This window comes from Pollicipes pollicipes, unplaced genomic scaffold (assembly GCF_011947565.3).
Source record: "Pollicipes pollicipes isolate AB1234 unplaced genomic scaffold, Ppol_2.1 Scaffold_1600;HRSCAF=1878_pilon_pilon_pilon, whole genome shotgun sequence".
Lineage (NCBI taxonomy): Eukaryota > Metazoa > Arthropoda > Thecostraca > Pollicipedomorpha > Pollicipedidae > Pollicipes > Pollicipes pollicipes.
In genome coordinates, this window is record NW_023595962.1 from 1928277 (window position 1) to 1953794 (window position 25518).

A 25518-nucleotide genomic window follows, 5' to 3' on the forward strand; every position below is an offset into this window, starting at 1 on the left:
CGGCGCGCAGCGGCGCCACGAGTTCTACAGCCGCTTCTCCAGCAGGCTCAGCGACAAATGGAGCGGCGACCGCAGCCTGGAGCGGCGCCACCGCTCGGTCGAGGACCTGAAGCGCAAGTTTGACGACATCTGCGAGCGGGAGCGTGCCGAGTGCCTCGGCGCGCCGCAGGAGCGCGACGCTGAGCGGGGCACCAAGGTCCGCCGCTCCCTCAGCTCGCTCTCCACGCGTCAGATGGAGACCATTAAGGGCCGCCTCAACGGCATCTACGGCTCGCAGACGAGCCTGCAGTCGACGCGCAGTCGTAGCGAGCCGCGCCACTACGTGGACGTGGCGAGCCGACCGGCGGCCGGCGCGGCGACGACGCTGCGCGTGCGGCCGGCGTCGGAGCCCGAGCGGTGCGCCGCCTCGCCGCAACCGAAGTCGACGCCGGCGCGCCCCGGCTCTGTGCATCAGATGCGCGCCGAGTCGGAGGCCGAGGCCGAGCGGCGGCGGCTCTCGCTGGCGCTGTCGCGCGAGGTGGCCGACCGCTTCGCGCCTCGGCCGGCGCGCGAGTCGCGTTCCAAGAGTGCCTCGCCGGCCGCCTCGGCCGCCTCGCCGCGCACGTGCTACTCGGTCGACTTCTCGGAGGAGGGCGAGCGTCGCGCCGAGGCGCACGAGTTCCTGCTGGTGCTGACGCCGGAGCGCGAGCGCGCGCGCTCGCTGCCGCGCGCCGCGCTCACGCGCGAGGAGCGCAGCCGGCTGGTGGAGCGGTCGGAGCGGCTGCGCGAGCGGCGCCTGGCGCGCCTGCGCCGGCCGCTGGCGCCGAGCGGCGCGGCGCCAGAGCGCGAGTCGCAGCCGGCCGTCGAGGCGCCTGCATCCAGCTCGCAGTCCTCGCTGCAGACGGTGGTGGAGCGGCCGACGCCGGCGCCGGACGCCGCGGTCGAGACGGCCGTGTACCACTGGGAGCGGAGCGATGCGGAGGCGGCCGCCTGCGCCGCCGAGCGCCGCTCTCCCCGTAGTCTCTCGGCGCCCGGCCGGCCCGCGGAGGCGGAGGAGGCCCGCTTCAGCTCGCTGCCGTGCGCGACGCGGCGCGGCGGCGCCCACCGGCGGCGGTTCCTCTCGCCCGACTACGTGCCCGAGCGGTCGGCCTCCTCCGTCGACTTGGACCGGCGCGCGGCGCTCGGCGAGCACGACGCGCTCCGCTACGAGGACGACTTCCGCTTCGCGTTCGACGACTTCGCGCGCTCGCGCTCGGCGTCGCCGGTCGGCCGCGGCTGGTCGTTCTCGCCGCCGCGGCGCCGCGCCAGCAGCTCGCCGCCGCGCCGCTACGGGCCGCCGCTGCGCGTGCCGAGCGCGTCGCCGCCGCGGCTGGCCGAGCCGGGCGGCAGCGGGACCGACGCGGGCGCCGGATCGCCGTCGCCGCCGCCGGGAGAGGTACGCAGGATCCGCACGCTTCTCGAAGCCGGCCGTTACCTGCCGCGCCGGCCGGTGCCGGCGCCGCGGCTCAGCAAGGCGGCGAGTCTGCCACAGCTGGGCGCGCCGCCGGTCGGCGCCGTGCGCTCGCTGACGCGTCAGTTCGAGGCGGCCGGCCGCGTCAGCCCGCGATCGCGCAGCTGGAGCCCGCCGCGCAACCTGCGCCAGCTCGGCCAGTACATTTCGCGCACGCGCATCCTGGGGAAGATCGTCGAGTTGCAGCGCCGCCTGCGTCGGCCGACCAGCGAGAAGGAGGAGCTCGAGCACCTGCGCTCGTTCGTCGAACGCGAGCGGGAGACACTGCGCCGCGTTCGTCGCGGGGAGGTGGATCGACTGAAGCGACGCCTACAGGGCGCCGAGGAGGCGGGCGCTCTGACGGCGAGGAGGTCCAGTTCGAGCCCAAGTCTCAGTGAGCCCGTGTCGTGGTCCGGCCGGCTCGCGCGTGACCTGGGCAGGGTGAACGTGATGGCACAGCGAGACCGGCCGGCGGGCGTCGACCTGGCGCCGGGTGGCCGCTACAAGGACGTGTCGCGCCAGTTCCGACCAATCAGCGCGCAAGGGACGGAGTCGCCGTGCTTCAGCGCCGCGCCGCTCATCACGTCCACCCCGCTGCCCTGCTCGCCGCCGCGCAGCGGCCCCGCCCCCGCCGCGACCGCGCCCAATCACGTACGGGCGGCATGGGCCGGCGAGCCGCGCGACTGGTCTATCCACCGGCCGGTGGGCCGTTACGTCCCGCCCACCCGCTCCACTAGCGCCAGCTGTCGCCGTCCAGCGCAGTTTGGGTTTCAGCCGTACGCCAGTAGTCGGCGCTGGCACTGCGACGCATGCGCAGTGAGGGCGTACAACCGTTGGCGCACCAGAAAGCGCAACGTCACTTGGAAAGGTAAGCAAGCCTAGCAAGGAGAAATCTGAGAAGTGCACCGAATTCATTAACGAAGCACCCCATACACTGAGCGCCAAACAGGCTTAAATTTATAGACTGGTTAAAGCTTTCCTCAATAGGCGGGCTAGAGTACGCACCTCTACAGTGACCACAGCACTCTCATGTTGTCAAATCCGTATCGGCGTGGTTGCAGAATATATCCAGCATGCTACATGATGGCACTGGTACTATATGCGCACCGGTTTATAGGCACGAGTCTTCACAAAACCAACGGGTGATGAAGACAAGCAGTTGGGTGTGGTAGTTTTGCTTAATAACACACCACTGCCGGCGAAATAACTTCGCCGGCAATTGTGTGCATGTCGTTTTTGTCCTTCACGGCTGGGTTACATTGTGTGCACGTTGCGATTGTTGATCAGAGAGGAAGTGTTATACGCTCATGTCGTAATTTTTAGATCCGTTGTGGCGATGTCCACGTGATTACATATCATGCGACTTCTAGATTGGTAGAACCTTTAATCAAGCATATCATGCGACTTCTAGACTGGTAGAACCTTTAATCAAGCATATCTTGCGACTTCTAGATTGGTAGAACCTGAAATCGAATACGAGGCTGCGATGGCGTCGGACGACGCTTGTTAAGTATCTGTGCAAGTTCTTCTGTGTGCGTTCGCACCACTGAATGCAAAATGGAGTCTTTTGTGCATGGTGGACTGACTTCCTAGACAATCGTCACATCACGTCACGCCCCAAAGACTAGTGACACCACCGCGGCGCGAAGACCCGGCTCGGCGGCTGATCACGTGACCTTGATCACGCGACCTCCTCCTGTAGAGCCGGTGATTGGTCCCATCCCGAAGTCGATGTCCACCAGCGCTATTCCCGACCGGCCAATGAGTGAGTCGCTCGGCGATCGGCCGGCCCAGCAGCGAGAGCGCACCGCGCTTGGGGGCTGAGCCCCATCGTCACAAATACCGCAGACACGGCCGCAGGAGAATGCAGGAGGGGCTGGGAGGATGCATGCCTCTCGAATTTGTTTGCATGCTACGTGCTCTTTGTCACTGACGTGCCTACTCAACTGTCCGTTTACTCATTGCAATAACACTGGCATGCTCTGAGCTTGAAATTAAAATGCACCTTTTATGCTTACAGCATGCTAATATAAAAAAATCACCACCGCAAATTGGCCTGTAATGATCTATCAAGACACGTCCTGCACCTGCTCGTATTATACAAACACCAGCTAAACACCGTCGATTGGCAGTCGGTCCCCCAACAGTCCATTCCCGACAGTGGCCTTCCTCTGCCAACCGGCACGGCTTCTCCCCCTTCCCCTCCCCCAGCTCGCGACTCGTGAATGGCGCAAGGCGCGGCCCCGCCCCCCCCCCCTAGTCTGGCCCGTCACGTGACCGCCGTCCCGCCGCCCGAAGCTGGCAGGGGGCGCTCTCGTGCAGCGGCCGGTAAAGCTGGGGGATACCCGTGCCAATAGTGTTGTTGTTAAGCTGCGCGTCGGGGAAGCCAGCGATCCGGGGCGGTTTGTGGGACGATTCCGTGCACATCTGGCTTGCGAAGGTGCGAGACAGGCGGCGCCATTTGGCCACAGCACCTGACTGTGCCGTAAAACTCCAATATCCGCCAGGTGGGGGACACACTCATTGAGCGATGCGAACGCAGTTTTCAACTCTTTGTTAATGCAGTGCCTTCGTGACTAAATTGTTGCAGTACGTTAGTGCATTCAGCGACATAGTATGGCTTGTTACACTCCCCTCAAACATGCATCCCTGCGAACGCCTCTGGTCCGGCGGCCGCGGCCGAGATTGCTCGGGGGTGCCGCGCTTCCTTGAACTCGGCCGGTATCAAAGCTGCCGCGCGGCTCCATCGCGTACTACAGCAACGGCGAGGGGGGGGGGAGGGGAGGGGGCGCGGCAGACGGCGGTTGACAAGAAGTTGAAGCGGAAGTTGAAGCAGAAGACCGCGCGCGGCGGTGTGGGCGGTTTCGGCCAGCAGCTTTCTAGAGCAGGGGTGCGCGGCGTCGTGACGCAATCAGCCCGCAGCGTAGTAACATAACCAGCGTGCAACTGTCCGACCCGACCCGCAGCGCGGCCTGGCTACAAGTCGGTCTGCAGCTTCGAGTCAAAACCAGCCCGCGATCATGCGATGACATCAATCTCGAAGGAAGGACAAGGCACTCGATCGCCTCCCCAGCCGGTGCTCGGCGCGCGCCGCCACTATGTCAGCCAGCCCGCACGGAGGATACGGCCGCGACGTGCATGCCCCATCTGCTATCCACCCCGCTCTCCTAGTGCCGTCTGGCTGACGTTGTGCTTGGCGAGCGCGTGAATGGCTTTGTGTGCGCGTTTCAAAATCGGATGTTGTAACACGGCTCTGCTCTACATGTCTGTACACCGGAAAGCGCTCTGAAGCTAGTTTAAAGCCAGATTTGATTGTTTAGCGAAAAAGGCACATACGTTGAGCTTACAGGTAATAGCACGCTTTTGTGGAACTGCTCTGCAATTACTGGCCCAACGTGCCGTGACGACTCAATGAAATAGACGGTGGCCATCAATTCGTTCAATTGTTATCGTCCACCAGTTTCAGGTCCCTGGCGTTGCGTTGTTTTTCCGCGGAGCGTCGGTGTTTTGTGTCCCACATGTGTCCTTGTGTGTTCCGTGTTCATATACTCCCGCAGTGAACACCTATGACTGTTCACTATGGCTCTTCCACGTGCACGGCAGCTATAGTTACGAGCTTAGACACGACCACCCGACCACAGAGCCTCCGCGATATCTTCTAACCGCGACCTTGCGCCTCTTGCGCCAGTTTCACCGCATCGCGCGCGCCGTGACGAACGCGACGCGGCTGGCGGCGAGGAGTGGCGCGAGCAACAGGCGCGCCGCCAGCTGGAGGAGGAGCGCCGGCGCCGCTACCTGCAGGAGCTGGAGGATCTGGAGAGGCGCCGACACGGTGATTTCTTCACGTGAGTCACGGGTCGCTCATGGCGACTTCTTCACGTGAGTCACGGGTCGCTCATGGCGACTTCCTCACGTTAGTCAGGGCAGCTCATGGCGACTTCTTCACATGAGTTACGGGTGGGTCATGGCGACTTCTTCACGTGAGTCACGGGGCCGCGCGTGGTGACCTCTTCACGGGAGTCACGGGTCGGCCATGGCGACTTCTTCACGTGGGTCACGGGCAGCTCATGGCGACTTCTTCACATGAGTCACGGGTGGGTCATGGCGACTTCTTCACGTGAATCAGAGGGTCGCACGTGGCGACTTCTTGGTGTGGGTCGCGGGGGCGCTCATACTGACGTCTCCGTAGTGAGTCACGGGAACCTTTACGGCGATTTCTTAACGTGAGTGAGGTGGTCACCCATGGCGACAGCTTCACATGGGTCACGAAGCACGCTGAAGACTTCACCCAAGTGACGAAGCACCGGGCCTGCTGCGTAACAAGGGATGTTGGCATGGCTGTTTCTTGCCCAGAGTCATCAGGACCGCTGTTGGCAGGGTGGCACCTTCGCGTCGGCTGTTTTTGTGGACCTGATCAGGGCAAGCAAACATTGCCGTTTGGTTCCGGTTTCAAGTTTGCTAGATGCCGTTGCATTGCTTTTGCATCTTGACGGGCCTGCACAGCTCTGACAGCAAATCCAAATGAAAAAACCGCTGTTGTGAAGTCATGCTCGATATGACATTCGTGGCTGAAAACGTCGTGGGTATGCTACCAGTGCTAAGATGTCGGCATTTCAGTCCTGTCTGTTTTGGTTGTTATAGTTCATGCTGCCTTGCTCCGTACCGTCAGGCGAATTATTTGTACGCTAGCACTGTGCCAAAACACAGCACGTGCTGTTAGTTTCATTGCTTCTGAAAACCGAGGCTGTCCTCGCATTCATTGAAGAATCGTTCGTCCGTCGTTTGTCTTTCGTGATCACATTTTTCCCAAAATTCCAGCTGTCTCCAAATTTCCTGCCAACGACTAGGCGGACAAACTTTTTTTTAGCTTGCTCGCATCAAATACCAAAATTGCGCGTTGAATGCATCGGATTAACCTCATCACTTCCGTAACAAAGTCACCACCATGCCGCGCACAATGCCAGTCGACACCCAGTGGCAGAACTTCTGGAAGGAGTCCATCCACAACGAGACGGAGACTCGCATGCGATGGGCCATGAAGTTTGACACCGAGTTCCAGCGAATGATCCACGACCCCTCGCTGGCGGATGTCAAGGTACCCAGCGAGCGTTTCAACGTTCAGAAGATTCCCACCATCGAACATCCAGCGAGCAGCTACGTCATCGAAAAGCAGTACCACATGCAGAAGCAGCGACCTCCGCCGCCGTTCCCGAAGAAGCCCGATTCAACCGTCTCTCTGGACATGTTCCCGCCCGACGCGAAGACGAAGGAGCTGCTGTATGACGGCATCTCGTACAACGGCGAGGGGCGCTACCAGTACCTGCGCGCTCGCAACAAGCTGTACCCGGACCAGAAGTTCCCGTTCGAAGCGTGTACGTCGTGGCAGTACGGCTGGGGCGGCCGCGACGCGCTGCTGAAGGGGCCCAAGTTCGCCACGGTCTCCGTCATCAACGAGACCTTCTACCGCAAGAACGGCCTGCACTGGGTGCGGGACCAGGCGAAGCCGGAGGGGCGCATCGTGAACACGCTGGAGAAGGAGTAGGCAGGGCTGCTCGTGCCGGCCCGTGGCAGCCGGAACTGTGGCAGGCTGTGGAAGTCCTCTGGTGCTTTGTCGTCTGCGTAACAAGTACTGCGTTAAGGCACAGGCATTGATCCTTGAAAGCTGGATGGGAAGTTGCGATATAACCGCGCCCAATAATCCCCCGATGCTCGTATTGGCGGGTGTCGTCTGATGCCTTATTCGGTGTAGATGAAGGCTTCGCATTTGCGAATTTTCTTTGATTTTCCCCGGCCGGCGTACAAATCTGCACTCGAAAATGAGCTGACAAGGGAACGATCCAACAATCTCAAGAATGATGACGTTAGAAAATTGTGAGGACGTTGGACAACCATGTTCCACTTCTTTTTTCTTCGCAGTAAATTCGCGTCAGTTTTCGTTACACAACATAATGTATCCACACAGACAAAGTTGCCTCCTTGCTTTTGCTGGCAATGTTAATTTTCCTTGGGTCGCTTTCTGTTCTCGTTTGACCCGAAATTCCTGAAATGCAACTGTGAAATGCATCACGTACGAAATGCTGCTACGTGTTCCATCTATGGTCACCCGTTCGTATGTGTATTGCCTGTTGCTGCATCGTACCCAAATAGTACAATTTGGTATAGCTTTGTCTATTCGGTTGATCATATTTATGATCCACATGGTGCCCATGATCAGAGAAGGCTGGTGCATGGCCGAACTACGGGTTATTTGGGTATAACATCTTCCGAGCAACGGACCAAACGATATAGAACTAAAAAGCCAATGACATGACTGAAAACTAAGGAGAGGATAAAGAAAGGGTTTAAAAAGATGCGTTGGTATTTCGGCTACATGCTTTTATCGAAACGAGTATGAGCATAGATTACTCATCTGCGAGTGAGCACATCATGAGTTATTATATGGGTATATAATACTCATCTTCGTTTTGATAAAGACATGTAGCCCAAGCATCGAGCCATCTATCTCTCCTCTCGCCGTTTTTTTTCTTCGAGGAATAAAGCTAATAGTACTGTCTTATCTCTGAACATAGCGTTCTTCGCAAATGCACCTAACAACTTACGTCCTGATCACTGTGACGTTCAATAACGCAGCAACGATACGAGAAGCGTCGAGAGACATTGAGTGCCGTGGTCACAACACATTTCTTACCAGGTCCGATGCACCCGCTTTGACATACTGCTCCGGATATTGCTGGCTGACGGTCCCGGCTGGTCGTCGGACATTCTCGAATCCGCTTTGTTTGTGCTAACTGCGCTAAAAGGCCAGCAGCTCCAGGCCGTTTGCACTTCGCACAATGAGGGCCTTTCCCGGACTGTGGCAGGATAATCCTAGCGTGGTTCCTTGTCTCACGTGGACTTTTCCTTCATTCAGTGACCACACGCAGAGTATTGTGTATCCGTTGGGCCGTCATGCGTCCAACAAGACACATATGGCCTGGGGAAAGCACAGCAAAAAGCAACTAGCATGATACATGGGATTGGCAACTCAGAATCTAAGAATATGCTCAGGGCCATAGATTTGTATTCACTAAAATATTACAGACAGATGGGGCATTCAGGATTTGGGAATCGATGGACAAGAAAGATATACAAGGATCACTGGATATTAGGCCGAGACTTGATAAAACCAGTTTTATTTGGAAAAGGGAGGAGTAGAACTATGAAGAGGCCGATGTTATTTCATCAAAGAGTAGTGAATCGTTGGAACGGACTGCCAAACGAAGTTGTAGGAAGTCCCTCTCTAGCAACAGTAAAAAACAATCGTTTGGACAAGTTCTATCGGTCTAGGACCTCATTTATGGCTAAATTAGGCAGGAAATGCGATAAAATTAGTGCCGAGCATGTGTGCTGAACCTGGGGTAGGCCAACCTCCATGGCCCTTGTGGCTCTTTGTTGGCCTGATGTTTCTGTCTTGTTGTCGTCATGTCTTATGTGATATCGACGAGGGGCTTCCCACGCCGCCAGGCCGGCACAGAAGTCTCCGATCCCGCTCAACCGCTATGACAACCTCTTCGATGACGTCACCATCCGCAGCAGCCGCGGCGGGGACACCAAGATGGCCGCCAAAGCCCTACACAGCTTCAAACCGATCAACAGTCGGTAAGCCGCCCGGGGCGAAGCTGTCCACACCTGCTGCGTTCTTTTTCTTGAAGATTTGATCCGAACCATTTCGGTGGACGGATTTCTGGGATCTTGTGTGAGTTCTGGCCCCTACCATCCGATAGCGCAGTTCCGGACACCGGCAGAATTTAGTGGCGAAAGCTTAACATGCCGCGATGCTCGGCACGGTCCTCCCCGCCTCCTGACGTCATCTGACCTTTAGCGCGGCCGCTGTCACTGTCAAGGGCAAATAGCGAGTGCCATATACGACTCGAACCCACCCCGCCACGGGCGGGCAGATCGGAGGGCGCGCACTCTAACCAAATGAGCCAACGTGAAGGACAGATTATTTTTATTATTTGTGTACAAGTTCGGCTTAGTATACTGCGGCGTTCATCACCGCGGTGGACACCAGCCGCACCTGAAAAGGTAATTCCCCAAGAGGCAGTGATGTAGCCAGGATTTTGCCACGGGAGGGGGAACCGGGTCGCAGGGGATCATTTCATTCAAGGTCCCCTGTTCGTCGCTGTAAACGCTCTGATTTTTATTTTATTCGTGGGACCTTTTTAAGCTCTGTGTCCTGTTGTAATGGCTCGGGGAAGGGCATTTTAACGTTTCTAGAAGTCCTTCGGGCGTTCTGTATTGTCGAAAATCTCTGGTTCGTCCCCAGCGAAACTCGCCAACTCCAGGTGGGTGGGGAAACAAAGTCCAACCCCCCCCCCCTAGTCCAAGAAATTCACATTACTGCCGAGAACTGCTTAGCTCCTTTTGTTGACCTGGTTGGCTGGGCCGTCCCATGGTGTGCCCTGACGTCACTGCCTTACTGTGCTCTCACTAGACAGCTCCGCTCTCAGCTCAGCTCAGCTCAGCTCAGCTCAGCTTAGTTCAGCTTAGCTCAGCTCAGCTCCGCCCTCAGCTCAGCTCAACTTAGCTCATCTTAGCTCAGCTCAGTTCAGCTCAGCTCAGCTCAGCTCATCCCAGCTCAGCTTAGCCTAGCGTAGCTTGGCTCAGATTAGCCCAGCTTAGCTCAGCTTCGCCGCCTGCCCGCAGGGAGCTGAGCTTCAGCCGGGGCGACATCATCTTCATTCGGCGCCAGGTGGACCGCAACTGGCTGGAGGGAGAGCTGCATGGTCGCATCGGCATATTCCCCATCAACTACGTCGAGGTGAGGCAGGTTTGGGCCTTTGTGCGCCATCTCAGCAGGCGATGCGACTCAAGAGTCCTGCGACTTGGAATCTTTGGAGTACGGTTACGGGAGTCCAACAGGTGGCCAGCAGTCTACGACACCGTCCCCTGCTGAGGACATTGTCATGGACATGGGCATGAACAGTTGTTTGGCAGACTCTAGCAGACTCTAGCCCCCGCCGCATCCGCCGTTCACGCGCTGATTGCTAACGCTGTCGCCATGGGATCGAGAGACGCGGGTTCGATTCCGGCCTCGGGAAGTTTTCCCGCCTCCGCCGCTGAGGTGGCAACACCGCTCGGCACGCTGACGTGTGGTTCACCTGCCGGCCGCCAGGTGGTGCCGATAGACGGCCAGCGCGGCCAGCCCAAGCTGGGCAACGAGGGCCAGGCGCGTGCCCGCTACGCCTTCCACGCGCAGACACCGGTCGAGCTATCGCTCAAGAAAGGTGAGGAGGACACCGGGCGACGTCCCCGCGTGAGGAAGTAACCGGGCCACGCTCCTCCGTGAAGGGGTGACCGGGCCACGCCCTCTCTTCGTGAGAAGGTCACCGGGCGACGCCCCCGCGTGGGAAGGTCACCGGGCCACACCCCGCGTGAGGAGGTGACCGGGCCACACCCCCGCGTGAGGAGGTGACCGGGCGACGTCCCCGCGTGAGGAGGTCACCGGGCCACACCGCTGCGTGAGGAGGTCACCGGGCCACACCCCCGCGTGAGGAGGTGACTGGGCGACGTCCCCGCGTGAGGAGGTGACCGGGCCACACCGCTGCGTGAGGAGGTCACCGGGCGACGCCCCCGCGTGGGAAGGTCACCGGGCCACACCCCCGCGTGAGGAGGTCACCGGGCCACACCCCCGCGTGAGGAGGTCACCGGGCCACACCCCCGCGTGAGGAGGTCACCGGGCCACACCGCTGCGTGAAGAGGTCACCGGGCCACACCCCCGCGTGAGGAGGTCACCGGGCCACACCCCCGCGTGAGGAGGTCACCGGGCGATGCCCCCGCGTGAGGAGGTCACCGGGTCACACCCCCGCGTGAGGAGGTCACCGGGTCACACCCCCGCGTGAGGAGGTCACCGGGCCACGCTCCCCCCGGGAGGATGTCACCGAGCAGACCCGAAAATCGCCAGCGGCTCTGTGGACGGAGCGATGGCTCGTCGGACATGGGGATGCGAGGTGGCGTCTGTGTACTGCGCGCTGTGTGTGCTTTCAGTCTCAGGAAGTCGATGGCCTTTTCACAACTGATCGCTTCTTTTCATCTGACGACCTGTCAGCGTGTGCTGGCCTTTCTAACGCCTGTGACCCCCTGCCTCGAGCGATCTGACGACCTCCAAAGGTCAGACGTCATTCTCACCCTCTCAGGGTCATTCCCATCCTCTATCATCGCCTCCCGGCACCGACGCATTGTGACCTTGACCGGGCTCACCTGCCGTGACCTTGTTCCAGGCGAGCTGGTGACCCTGCTCCGCCGGGTGGACAGCAACTGGTTTGAGGGTCGCCTGGGTCAAAAGGTCGGCATCTTCCCGGCCAGTTATGTCGAGGTGCTCGGCAGACCTTTACCGGAGAGGATCGGTACGTGTGGCGAGGGCCGGTCGGGAGGGCTGGCCGGACTGGCCGCTGCAGGAGGACGTGCCGGCACAGGAGATGGGCTGGTGCAGGGAGTACGGATCCTGTTTAGGGGGACGGGTCGGTACAAGAGGACGGGCCGGTACAGGAGGACGAGAGGACGGGAGGGATGTGCCGGTACAGGAGGGCGGCGGAGAAGAAAAGGACGGGCCGGTACAGGAACACCAAGCACGGGCCGGTACAGAAGGACGGAGGACAGTAGGACGGGTTGGTTTATGAGGACGGGGGGGACAGGAAGGACGGGCCGATTGTAGGAGGATGTGAGAACTGGAGGACGGGCTGTTCTAGGATGGTGAGGACGGGTGCAACAGGAGGACAGGAGGACGAACCGATGCAGGAGGATGGGAGGACGGACCGGTCCAGGACAGTTAGCGACTTCGCCCATGCCGAATGCTGGGTCCCCTTTTCTGAGATGCATGCGCTTATGTTTGCAAGGGTTTGTTCAAGAGCGGAAACGTCTCGATGGGCGATGCCAAGGCGTCAGTGCAGGATGAGGCTTGAATGGGCTTTAAAACAACGTAACCTGTGAAGTACATTTGCGAGGGACAGTATACATATAGATAAAGCAGTATTAATAGCTTTCTTCCTCGTAGAACAACCGCGAGAATGGACACAGATATATTAATATTTCGGCTACAAGCCTTGTTCGATACGATGAAGGCACGCAGCCGAAATATCAAAGTCTATCTATCCATTTTCCTGGTTATTCTACGAGGAATAAGGCTACTAATACTGTCTTATCTGGAATGGGTTTTCTCCTGTTCGCAACCGCTGGTTGCAACTGCCGCCCGAGAATTTCTGCCGCATTTCAGTTGTGGTGACAGAAGCTGGTACTGATAGCCGAAATTAACGGAAATGTTAACTGCGCCGCAGATGCTGGAAGAGGAGGGCTTATTCCCCACGTTCGAGAACGGCGTTCGTGAGACCTTTGTTGCTGTGTTTAATAAACAATTCAACACTCATTTGAATGTTCTCGCTGCGCCAAGGATTACCACATCAACGAGGTTCGAGAGCGACCGCGACCTCTAAAGACGCGCTTAAGGGCTGATGCGTGCCATGAAATGTTTCTCACCACATCTCTACATCTACTCGCCCCTTGACCTTCCCTTCCCTTCCCCCCCCCCCCCCCCCCCCTCCAGAGACCAGCGCCAAGCCGGTGGGCACGCCCGCCGCCCACGGACTGACTAGTGGCGCCACAAGCTCGCCTGGTGGCGGCCTGCAGAACCAGCTGCACGTGGACACCAGCCAGCAGGAGCCCATCCCGTGAGTTGTACCGCCCCTCCCCCTTCCCCAGCTCTGAAGCCTCGATTGCACAGATAGTTTTGTAAGGTATCCATGACAACCGCTGAGTCAAAGGACGCCACAGGACAGGACGAACCGTGCCGAACATTGTGGCACGTTGAGCTTTCGCCGCAAAATCTTGTCTCGTTAATCTGGAGTTTCACGATCGGATGGTGAGGTCAGAGTTCACACCACAAGCTCAGCGTGAGCTCAGCTAGTGCTCAGCGTGAGCTCCGATACCAAGAATCCACCCAATCGAAAGGTTCAGATTGCGTCCAAAAACGGCGTTGTGCGCTGATCCGTCAGCTGTCAAGCTACTGTAACGCACACTGCGCAGACGTTAACAATCATCGCGGGTGATTTATGCGTCATCTGTGTCACATTTGGTGTTACCGTTAAGTTCGACGTGGCTATCATCGCCCAATGTCATCTTTGTACATGGTCGATGCGCGCTTAATCCGTGCCGTAATTTGCACTTTTTTCCTTTTTTCCTTGACATTGGCAACATATTGTTCCTGCTGCAGCGTACAGCGTCATGATCACGTGCTGACACCATGATTTGGCCCGGTCTGATCCACCCCTTCCGTCGTTCCTTCTGCCAATGTCGTCGGCTGCCTGAAATAGGATGCGGTGTTTCAGGTACAAGGCGCTGTACAGCTACTCACCGCAGAACGACGACGAGCTGGAGCTGAGAGACGGAGACGTGGTGTACGTGATAGAGATGTGCGAGGACGGATGGTGAGTGATCACGATGAAGGCAGTGATGGTGGTGACGATGATGACGACGATGCTGATGATGATGGTGACGACGAGGGTGGTGATGGTGAGGGCAGACGGCAAGAGCTATAGAGGCGGGCAGAGATAGTGGTACTGTAGCTGCGCAGAGATGGCGCGATGAACGGGAGGAGAGCAGAGACGGTGGAACAATATCAGTGGAGAAGTATGACTGGAGCGGCATGTGATAAAAACATGCACAGCGGAAATAGAACAGAGATAGCGTCTGAGATGATGCTACACAGAGGTGCTGAGTAACTGAGGTGGAGCGTAGATGACAACCAACATAGACAGGGCGTAGATAGTTAGCGCTTGAACGAGGGCGGTGCACTTGGGGCCAATAAAGGCGGGACAGCGTAGCCCGGGCGGGGGTGAGGGGAAATGGTGCGTGATAAAGTTGGGACCGAGTATCGAGCGGCACAGATTTATTTTAGGACGTTCTGTTAAAGGTTGTTAAGGCGTCGCCGTGCTTCCCACGTCGGGACAGAGCACCTCTCTTGCAACTGCCCACATTTGACAGCTTTCAATTATTTTTATGGAAAATGTGACTATATCGCTGCGCGCTGAAAAATGATGATACTCGTGCTTTTCCGTTGTTTTTCTTTATTCGCGTAAATTGCGTCAGCTGCTGTTCGGCCCCAATTGGCTGTCTGACAGTATGCAGGCGGCCGTGCTGAACGCTGATTGGTTGCTCGGTAGGTACGTCGGTACCAATGGACGCTCTGGAATGTTCGGCACCTTCCCTGGTAACTACGTGCAGAAGGTGTGAAACTATCAGGTGAGTGCTGCGCTTGCACGAGCACAGGTAGTGGAAATGAGGCTCGGGAATGCACGCATGGGCTCCTGGACTGTCGACTGCATCTGACACTCATAAAGCGGTTGGATTCAAGAAATAAGTCAAATAGCTGATGCTAGCGTTGGCTAGAGCTTCTTCCAAACGTGTGAGATTGATCAACACCTTATCGCCGTTATGTTTTGGCCGTTTGTCTTGTCATCGCATCACAGGCACTCAAGTTCAAAGCGTAGGTATTTAAGGTAGCAGGGATGTGTGTGTGCGACGCCGCTGACCCTGATGACGTATTTTCAGCGCCCTGGATGACCGGGAGCGAGGGCGTCGCATGGTCTGCCGAAACACCAAAGTGCCTTACAACGCTCGGCTGAGGGCGAGGCGATCGTGCTGCCATCTATAGCCAAACGTCGACGTTGCTGCCGCCACCTGTTGCCTGGGTGTAGAGTTGTGAACTGTTGGACTACGGGCGTGACTAGGACGCGTTTGATACATTTAAGAAGAAAGAGACCCACACCCAGTATCCACCACAGCTGTAGTGCTTTACAAGAGAGTGAAAGTGATTGCTATAGTGGAACTCCTCGGCTCTGTGCGTCAGCGAGGTTAAGAGTGTCGAGCTACGTCACGCGGAGGACGTGCGAGCGCGCGGCTCGGCTCGAGCACCGCACCCCGGCGAGCGGTGAACGAGAAGCGCAGCTCGCGACGTGCGGGGCGCCGCCGCGGCCGCCCGCGCGCCCACCTCACCCACCTCACCCACTAGTCACAGCGCCGCCGCCCGCGTCCCACGACTCTAGTCACCGGGCCGCGCCCGCCGCGCCCGCCGCGCCCGCCGCGCTCGCCGCGCCGGTGCCGCAGCTCGCTGGCCCGCTGACACCGGCCGGTATACGCGGCTGTATACCGCGCCGAGTGCTGCCGGCGGCGGCTGTATACCGCACTGAGTGCTGCCGGCAGTGGCTGTATACCGCACCGCGTGCTGCCGGCGGCGGCGGCGCCGGTGGGCGGCACCGCTCGGCGCTAGTGCTTCCGTTCGGCACATCCGAGTCAGCTGTAGTGCTTCCAGGCGTTGCCGAATACACGTGGTGGAGAGGTGGTGGTGGGCTCAAGCTGGAGACGGCGGCGCACGGCGGCGGCAGCAGGAGCAGCACCGCCAGCAACAGCAGCAGTGCGGGCTGTGCGGCTCGGCCATGTTGTCGTCGCTGAAAGACGCCACTTACCGTTCGCCCGACGACCCATCCCCGTGTACTTTCCAACGAAGACGTCCTGATAGCTTTGGGATGGGATGCTGTATCGGCTGATGGGGCATACATAATGGGGCTCTACATCGGCTGCAGCGTTTCCGCCTCGTGGTAGTTCGTGATCTGCGAAAGCCTTCGAGTGGGTCGCACAACGGACATATGGCCAACAGGGGTCAGCTTGTTGCGTCCCGGCTGTCTTCATGATTGTAGCACATTTCTCACTGCTGGCGTGATACTAAGACCAGTGCAGAGCTCGCTCGTGCCAGTCTTTCTCGCGAGTCGACCAGGGATATAAATATTGTCGGCCAAAAGCTTCCATCTCCAGCAACTGGCAAGAACCAACACCCACACCGCGCCACAATGTCCGGGCAGAATGGACAGCTGTTGTCAGCCCTGCTAGCGCTGACTTACCATGCTCCAGCCGCTGCCGCTCATCTTTTGAATATTTCTGCACCAGGGGGCCGAGGGTGGGTGCCGTGTTGGGTTTGGCTGAGTTTAGTAAAATTTTACGAAATCGCATTATTATAGAAACATATCCATGTAGCTGTCTTTGCCGAGCCGATTAGTGTCAATAACGCTATTAAATAAAAAGGCACTAAATTATACATATATGTGTACATAATTTAGTATGCATGTATATATATATATATATATATATATATATATATATAATTATATATTTAATTTTATGTGTATGCATATATATGTCTAGATACACAAACTATATATATATATATATATATATATATATATATATATATAATTTTTTCTACGAGCATCGACACGACCGCCAGGAGTCAGGGTCGGGGCGTCACAGCCGCGGGCGAGGCCTTGACCTCACACGCAGTGTTACAACGTCACCTGCAGCTAAGCACTTAACTGCTGCAGAAGCGAGCAAAGGAATTTTTCGACGGCTAAACCATTACATATGCCCTTGTACGCAACTTATACATACACAGGACCGGTTTAATCGGTTCAGAACGATGCGATGAGGAGTGGTGAGCATCAAGTGTTGAGAGAGTTCACTGGCGGGGCACCACTAAGGCCATGGTGGGCTGCCATCGCCGTCGAGGCTTTTCCGACACAGGCACCCGACTTCGAGGTTTGCGTAGGTGTCCTGGCAAGGGGGGGAGGGGGGTACTCCCGTCAGAGCGGCTCAAAGCTGCCCCACCTACTCCCCCCCCCCCCCCCCCCACCCTCCCGTCTTGTGGGACGGGGCGCCGCAGGGACTCGGGATCAGGCGGTGGGTGAGGTGAACGCCTTGGCGGTGATTCAAATACGAGCGTACTGATGGACCCATGCCTTCCTAAAACTCAGCAACAGTTCTGAACCGCAAGGCTCGATTTCACGTTAGTCGTAGCCCTTCGTTAAAGCTGGCCAACGACACTGTTCACGGCTGCGTGCGAGTCCCTCTCTCCGACTCCGACTCCGAGACTCGTCTGGACTTCTAGACTTCTAGACTTCCAGACTTCTAAGCTCAGAGGCTTCGACTAGACTCCAAGACGAGTCCAGAGCACTCACCCCTTTCCGCACTCGAAGCATGGCGGCCGGCCGGCCCGCCAAGGCTACTCGGTCGGCGCAGCGATGACCTCGCCCCGGGGCATGGTCCTTTGATGACCGCGGCCACCAGCGACGTTATCTGCGTTCTTAAGGCAGTGATATCCGCGTTTTTGAACAGATAGGCCCGGAACCGCTGAGGTAAAATGTGTGTTGATAACTGCTATTAGAAATGCATCAGTCTGCTCGCTTTGTGTTCGCTGACTTGGATGTGGTCCTCTGGATACACGCAGCACCACACTGCTGCCAAAGACAGCCATTAAAGCTCAGCCGGTAGGCTGCGATGACGATGAAAAGGCTGGGTTACACGTGTATTCAGTGCATGTTCAACTCACTCTCGGAGGAGAATGATAGGGTATAGATCATGTGCTAATTGGCGGAGGAGATCACGATTCACGATTACGAAAGATCACGATTCCACAGTCGCGATCAAAACGTTCGGGCTGGTTTCAACGGAAGATAGGTTAACCCCATTGGAGAAAGTCACCGCTATTGCATGAGGTGCTTGGGCATGGCCAAGTGGTTCCCGACGGAGGAGGAGAACCACTTGGAGGAGAGTGTCGGAGGCGAGCCACTGAGACAACTCTGTCCTTGCTCGGTCTCCACACGACCACCCTGTGCGGGCCGTTCACAGCGGCAGGTCACGCTGTGGATGGCATCGATGCCAGGACACCTGTAGTATGATACGTGAGGTCAGTGCGAATGGTGACAAAAACCGCTCAAAAGCCTTGGCTTTCTTTTACTGCTCGCTGGCCCAGACGGCGCCACTAAAGCCGTAGATTTCTCTGCGAGTTGACGTAGGGACTCGTTTGACCTGCGGCCTCGCCCGTAATAGCAGCGTAGGACACGTATTGTGCGGCTCGTTTATCGCAGTAGTGCGGAGGGACAGGTTTTAAGCCAGGCCAGGCCGTGGCGGCTCAAGCCGTTACGCGCGGTGCCATGGCCGAGGTCTGAGACTACCGATCCAGCTGCGCAGCGAGGTCGTCGATCGACTGGGCACCAGCAGCTTCTTCTTCACCAGCAGGAGTGGATCGCAGCTTACTTCTTCCGCCAGCAGGAGTCGATCGCAGCTTACTTCTTCCGCCAGCAGGAGTGGATCGCAGCTTTCTTCTTCCGCCAGCAGGAATGGATCGCACAGTCGAGGAACTCCACCAGGGTCAACAGGGAGCCGCCCAGCATGAGGCCCAGGCTGCCGCCCACCTCCGCCATGAACGTCTGGAACGGGTAGGCGTCCACTTCGGTGATGTGCACCACGACGTCGGAGAGCCAGAGCTCCAGGACAGCCATGCTGCGGTTCCTCAGCCACGGCATGTCCACGTACAGGGAGGTCTCGGCCGCGTGCCACTTCTCCTGGCCCTCGATCTCGAACTGGTCGGTGGTGCACGACGGCGGGCACCAGCAGCTCCTCGTCCACCGGATGTAGTCGTCCTCCGAGATGCCGAGGACCATGTCCCGACTGGCGTTGCGGAGCTCCGCGAAGCTTGCGCACGATCGCGTGCCATGTGGGTAGTGCGCAGGCGGAATCCACGGCACTGAGCACGAAGTGCTGTCCGCATGCATCGCGCCCAGTATGCATTCCCCGAGACAAAGCTTGAACTGGAGGTTGCTTGCTTCGCGGCGGCATCCGCTCGTGTGAGGCTGCTGTGTGGTAGTGACGCGACTCAGCTTCAGAAGATGCTTTCGGCTCTTGTACACCCGCACGCGGCTGGCTTGGCCGGTGAACAAGACTATGTCGTTGAAGGCGACGTCCGGTCCGTGGAAGTAGATCAACCAGCCGTCGTGCTCGAAGTCGCCCAGAGTTTCCTGTTCCTCCAAATATAGGACGATCTGGCCGCCGGTGAAGCGCGTGGTGACGACCTCATTGGTGCTGAAAGTGGTGCACAGTCCATGCTGCACGGATCCTGCCTGCTGAAGCGTCCCTGTTTCCCTGCAGGCCTTGCCGTTCACTCTGCACATCATCACCATGTCCTCCCACTGGTAGGTAACCCTGCCATAGAAGTCATCCAGGCCGTCGAAGGTTGTCCAGTTGAGCGTGCTGAAGCCACGGCGTCGCCAGTCCGACCACGTGACGTTCTCCTGGACGTGCCGCAGCACCTGGCTCTTCTTGAAGGCGTTACCGTGGCAGACGGTGATGGCCGGCACCGTGATGTTGGTGACCACCTGGTGGGACCAGCTGCGCACCGTGCCGCCGGCCATGGCGCGCTCGATGCAGTGCTGCAGCTGGAAGAACAGCCAGACCAGCAGGCTGGTGATGACCAGGAGCCAGATGATGCGACGAAGCCAGCACGCCCCTGGCGAACACAAAACGGCATGTCGCTTCGTGGCGCCGAAGAAGGATGACTCTTCACAACTGAAAAGTGGTCTCTCCGGGATGAAATGCGAATGCAATGTGAATACGTGCAGTATACAATGCGATATACAGTGCTGTCATATAAAGTATGAACAACAAAATGCGAGTGCGACGACAATGGTCAGAGTACGGTGGCCCTCTGTGCCCTCTGCAGACTCAGACATCTCTTCTGACGACCGGCTGTGGGGAATCCGGGCATGTTAGCGAGCACACGGGCCGTCGCTGCCGGCGTGGCGGCGGCGTCTCCGCGATGGTGTGAGCGGCCCCTCTGCCGATTGGTCCCCACCATCTGGAGCCCATATGCGGGCCACGTGGGCTTATGGAACACGCGGGCAGGGGCACACTGTCCCTGCCTATCAGTCCACGTTCAGGTTCTGACGGCGCGGCTCGACGCGAGCCGCGTCAGCGTTTACGACGATGACGACGACGACCTCGGAGTGTGCGACGCCGCCCTTCCAACGCCTCTCTTACCTTCACTTTGCAACTCTTTGGCTAATAGAAACTCTTCCTTTTCAACGTCTGTTTTCGAATCAAGTTGATGGTCCTCAGGAAAACTAACGAACTCTTTCACACGAACAGGGCATATGTTCTATTGATGTGATCGAACTCCTGCACAATAAATTTGTGAGCAGTGAAATAGCAGCCACAGCACTTCACAACGAGTTTCTCACGCTGCCATGCTGCCATGTGGTGGCATGACGTGACGCGGCATGATGTCACATTGCCCGTTGGAGGATATTTCGCAACCATTTTGTAAGCATGTTTTGTCCACCACAACCGCAAGCTCAGTGTCATAGTGACCACATCACCCAATATTTGGGGGAAACTTTGGCGTACCATTTCCCTAGATATCATGTTTCGATGCTTTCCATGTTTAACGACTACTTTAGCACTGCTTTGGTTCAAGCGTCTAATGTACGGAACGCAAAAAGGACGCCGCCAAACATGACACGGACAGTGCATCCGAAACGGCGCGTAGGTGGTACGCATAGAGAACGAGTGAGAGGTATGAACTTGTGGTCAACTTGCCGCCTTTGGAGGGAAATTACGGTCAAAATGTATGTGTGTGTGTGTGTGTGTGTGTGTGTGTGTGTGTGTGTGTGTGTGTGTGTGTGTGTGTGTGTGTGTGTGTGTGTGTGTGTGTGTGTGTGTGCGCGTGTGTGTGTATGTGTGTGTGCGTGTGTGCGTGTGCGTGTGCGTGTGCGTGTGCGTGTGCGTGTGTGTGTGTGCACGTGCACGTGTGTGTGTGCATATACATACGCATATGCGTGTGCGTGTGCATGTGCATGGAGGGAGGGGATGTGGCTAGTACCACTGACTCATGTGAAGTGACAAGGGGCATGCCAACCCCACCTCTGGCCTCTCACCTTTGGGAGTTTCAAAAGGTATGAAGCCTCGGAGAAGACCTAATAAGCAGACCTCTATTGCAAATTTACAAAGGTTTGCATAGACTAACGAGCACTGGTTGTGGTGTTTGATTCGAAAAAACGAAATGAAAAGCATCTATCTCCCAACCAAGAAATAATATCGGATCAACATTAACAGAGTAGCAGACAACATATCGTTCAAAAGAATGCGGCAAGCTCAATACCATTACCTTTGGTTCAGCATGTTTGGTTCAGCATGTTATGTTTACTAAACGGTGTAATGCGAAAACATTTCATCTAACTTACGGAAAGCTTTTCCATACTTGCATGGGGTTCAGAAGTGATATAGCCGTGTTGAAGATAATTCGGCACACTTCACAACAATGCCCTTTTTAAGACTGGATCTATCAGGATTTTTGGCAATGCGCCAGGATAAAACTGAATCCTTACTCCTGCTGGTTTCCTCGACCTAATTCCAGACTGGTTCCGTGGTTACTTCTGGTTCTGCAACCAGGAGCTAGGAACGTGTTCCCAGGAATGCAGTTCTGGAATCCGGAACATATCTGATCCTCTTTTTTATTCCGCTGTTGCCTAGAGGTGTTCGTGGTTTATCACACAACTTAGGGACTATGTTCCGCAGGCATTTGATCGTCTTCTGCCGCCCACAAACAAACCTCGCCATGTTCAGTATATGTGCGCTATTGGGAGCTTACGATGCACTCAGCTGCTGGGACTTATTGTCGTCAATTGTCCCTCACCCTGGCAGGAAAGGCAGACACCGTGGGGAATCGAACCCCGTACTTCTGGTTTTGCACATTTCCACGCGCAGATTAACCAGTTCACGATCGGTGCTCGATGTCAGCAGATTTGGTCATGGACAGTGTCCTCAAAGATCACGGGGTCGCCATGGCGTCACTAACTCATTTTGCCACGAAGTTATTTTGCACTTAACATGACTACATGGATGCAATGTACAGAATCAAAAATCGTTGACGAATGTGTTGTTGCCGCTTTTGTTTTCCAGAACAGGAGCTAAAATAAAAGAAAAACTTATTTCGTTGCGGCTCAGAGCAGTGAAAGGGAAGTGTTCCCCTTTTGTAAAGGGTTTTGAAATAAAATAGCCATCTTGAGGTCATTCGGTGCAATGCACCACCCTGCCCTTCTCAAGACCTACCCCCACCCCCCCACCCCCCCCCCCACTTTCTCAGCTTAACGCCCGTGGAGATAAAACAAAGTTTTTCCAATCTTTTTCAAGGTCACCCAGGCATCCATGCCAGCATAATACCGACATTTACATATTGTCGTTCCACTGGCCATGCGTGATCAAAGCCGATACAATTATAAACGTCGAGTCAGTCATATCTAGTGTTCGTGAGCACAATTTCCAGATACAGCGGTCGTTAATAGGCTCTCAATCAATGTCATGTAACGCACGATGACGTAATCAAACAATGACGTGTTGGGAGCTTTTCAAAAATAGAGATATTGTATTGTCTAGAGCAGCCTTTTCCACTTAAAATCATACCAGTAGTTATCAGTGACCTTATTTCGTCATATCTCATGGTTGTTTAAATATCCTCAAATGTGGAATATTGCCATAAGGTACTTCAATCCTGGCCACAAAAAAGTTAAATGGTTACTCCTCTCAAGGTACTACAACACCAAGCACCAGTTCGATGAGATACTTGTGCTTATATTATGAATACGTGTAGTTTTGTTACGCTTTGAATGTAACGTATTTGTGCTGAAAATGAATTTAGTTCGTCAGCTGTATAAGAAATCGACTGATGCGCTCTTCCCAGAACATGAATACGTCAAGCGCTCCACGCTTCGCATACCCTCCATGGCGGACTTACATCACTTGACTTGACTGTGGTATATGGTTCTCTGGTAACATGTCATTCGCTGATAACTGCACGACGTTAATGTGTATTCGGATGATGTTGCAAATGATTCTGGGTACAAATTATTCGCTTCTATGGTACGTGGTACGGTACGTTCCACATGTAGTACTACTCCCAAAGCAGTCAAAAACATACGAGGTGCTTGGGCCTAGACAGCGAATTCCCCCACAAAACATGAATTTTCCCGTGCGTGTCTCGGTCTTTCCCGTGAAACACCGCGATCATTCACCATCGGTCAACCCTCAAAGATCGCACCCTCCACATCTCACCTGAGTCGTACACGATCGATAGGCCGGTTATGCCGCACTGGCTCGTCCGATGATGTCGATCCGCCTCCACCAGGCGCCGCCCCAGCCGGAAGTCTCTGGTGGCCTTCTTGCTCGGCATCTGGAACAGCGCTCCTCGTTTGCCAATGCACGCGAGGTTTCCGTCGGTCTGGCTGTGTCTGGTAGTCGATTGGTGGAGAGCAAAGTCACATGCTTCTACATGCCGTTTAAAGACACATGCTCCTACATGCCGTTTAAAGCTACATGCTCCTACATACTACATGCCGTTCCACACAAATATTTAGGTAAGACAGTAGTAATAGCCTTATTGCTCGGAGAAAAACCAGGAGAATGGAGGCATAGTTGGGTGCAATCATGTTATGCCAATGGAGATGGGTTATCATGCCCATGGACCTGGTTTCTCTCCGAGAAATAAGGCTATTACTACTGCCTTATCTATGTGAATAATGTTCCTTGTTAATGCACTGAACACTTGCAAAAATGGAGGTGGTAGAGTCGTTGTGGTAACGTTGACGTTGACGAATCATCCAATGGGATTGTCGATTTATTGCGTTATCGAAATGTCACTGTCGCATTGCACGGTTGCGTCGACGTCTACTTAACGATGGTGTCTTTGCACCATGCCATTGGCATGCGACCTTTGACTTACGGAATAACTTCAACACGTCATGGCACGTAAATTACACAATGTTTCTGCATGTATCTAGTCCTGCAGGGCTGGTCTAAAGGCATCAGGAATGTGCACTTTCGTAGGATCCAGGGGTGTGAAGGAATTACGCTAAAAAACGCGCGAAAGAAAAACGCAAGTAGACTGCATTGAACGGGGACAGTGCCATTTTTATCCATTACTCCATTACTGAAATCCATTACTCCATTACTGAAATCCATTACTCCATTACTGAAATCCATTACTCCATTACTGAAATCCATTACTCCATTACTGAAATCCGTCCGCCATTACTCAAAGTACCATTTATCAGCAGACTATCGTTGACGTCTTAGTACTGTCGCTAGGGACAAGCAAGCTGAGGAACTCTGGACTTGAGGTGCATGCCTAAAAGCATATTCGTCGTCATACTAGGTGGGAGGTCACATGCTATTCGAGGCATAGAGAAGCTAGGAAATTTAGGAGAAAAATTGGAAACTTTCTAGAACCAGAGCGCCTGTTGCCTCGCCCAAACAACGACCACCGTGACGCCTGCGTAAAGAGAAAATTACGAAATGTCATTGCTGCTTTAGCGAATTTTTTCCTGGGTAGTCCACAGTTGGCGTCTGCAGGTCGCTCCAATGATCAACCGAGGCCGCATTGTGGAATGCGGTCAGTTTGCCTGGCAGGTCGTGCCTTTGACCTCAGGCAGTTTTGGCGGGTCTGCATCATCCTGCGTGTTCTTGCGTATAGACAGTCTTGTGCGTCTTCAGCGTGTCTCTGGCAATAGGTGGTTTTGTTCTGTTCGTTTTTTTTCGCTTTGCGGGACCACGTAGGTCGGCTATTTCAAATTCAATCCGTATGCGACGTTATAAAATTTTTATCGTCCACTGTCGTGGCGAGCATGGTTGGTCAGATATAACCTCGTGCACGTCATTTCACCAGTGCCCAGTTTAATGGACATCTGAGGCATTACATGCCAATGGCCGCCCCCTAACCTATCGTGCGACTCGCCACAAAGCATGACTTACGGATAGCTTCCTTCTCGTCATACAAGATTCCCTGTGATATTTTATGTGTAGTTCGACCTCAGCGTTCTTTCCGAGCGTTCTTTCTTTCTTTCTTGTCTTGCGTTTCAGCGTTCTTTCTTGCCCTTCCCTTTAAAGTTCCCGGGCTCTCCACCGCTTACATCCGGCATTCCGGCCGAAATGACGGAGTCGACTGAGATCATTTACGATTATGACAAGCGTTGTGCGCCGCTGCTTCTAGTGGTAACATCTGAACTGATACGTTCCCGTAGCAATCAGGGCACACGCCATCGATCGCAGCTTTACGACGAAATCAACATTGCCAGACACGCACAACAGTCAAGACTCATACTCACCAGCGGCATCACCTTGCGGGGCGCGTCGGCGCGCCG

At 55.8% G+C, this 25518-nt stretch overlaps 3 protein-coding genes across 6 annotated transcripts in view; 2 read left to right on the top strand and 1 right to left on the bottom strand.

The window, feature by feature from the left end:
* Positions 1-15859, top strand: part of LOC119091433 (vinexin) — an 80424-nt gene extending 64565 nt beyond the window's left edge. For 3 of the 4 annotated variants that reach the window (XM_037214229.1, XM_037214236.1, XM_037214245.1), the window contains 10 exons: positions 3171-3233; positions 5157-5313; positions 8972-9106; positions 10157-10271; positions 10626-10737; positions 11731-11856; positions 13050-13173; positions 13831-13929; positions 14665-14743; positions 15053-15859. In XM_037214229.1, coding sequence (XP_037070124.1) covers positions 3171-3233; positions 5157-5313; positions 8972-9106; positions 10157-10271; positions 10626-10737; positions 11731-11856; positions 13050-13173; positions 13831-13929; positions 14665-14734 — 1001 coding nt within the window. In that variant the 3' untranslated portion in view covers positions 14735-14743; positions 15053-15859. The remainder of the gene's footprint in view (positions 1-3170; positions 3234-5156; positions 5314-8971; positions 9107-10156; positions 10272-10625; positions 10738-11730; positions 11857-13049; positions 13174-13830; positions 13930-14664; positions 14744-15052) is intronic. The other variant, XM_037214252.1, reaches the window with a different exon arrangement.
* On the top strand, positions 6162-7634 carry LOC119091460 (protein ATP6V1FNB-like). Its single transcript, XM_037214263.1, has one exon. The coding sequence runs from the start codon at positions 6414-6416 to the stop codon at positions 7008-7010; it is 597 nt and encodes a 198-aa protein (XP_037070158.1). The 5' UTR covers positions 6162-6413; the 3' UTR covers positions 7011-7634.
* A 2756-nt stretch (positions 15860-18615) lies between the features above and the next one.
* LOC119092495 (uncharacterized) lies at positions 18616-23552 on the bottom strand. The gene is made up of 2 exons (XM_037215460.1): positions 23435-23552; positions 18616-19835 (listed from the first exon to the last, which is right to left on the bottom strand). The coding sequence occupies exons 1-2, from the start codon at positions 23550-23552 to the stop codon at positions 18616-18618; spliced, it is 1338 nt and encodes a 445-aa protein (XP_037071355.1).
* Between the last annotated feature and the right edge of the window lie 1966 nt (positions 23553-25518).

Coding starts and splice junctions, on each gene's coding strand:
- LOC119092495 (XM_037215460.1), bottom strand. CDS start 23,552: ATGCCGAGCAAGAAGGCCACCAGAGACTTCCGGCTGGGGCGGCGCCTG. Junction 19,836..23,434: donor ATCGATCGTGTACGACTCAG/GTGAGATGTGGA, acceptor TGTGTTCGCCAG/GGGCGTGCTGGCTTCGTCGC.
- LOC119091460 (XM_037214263.1), top strand. CDS start 6,414: ATGCCGCGCACAATGCCAGTCGACACCCAGTGGCAGAACTTCTGGAAG.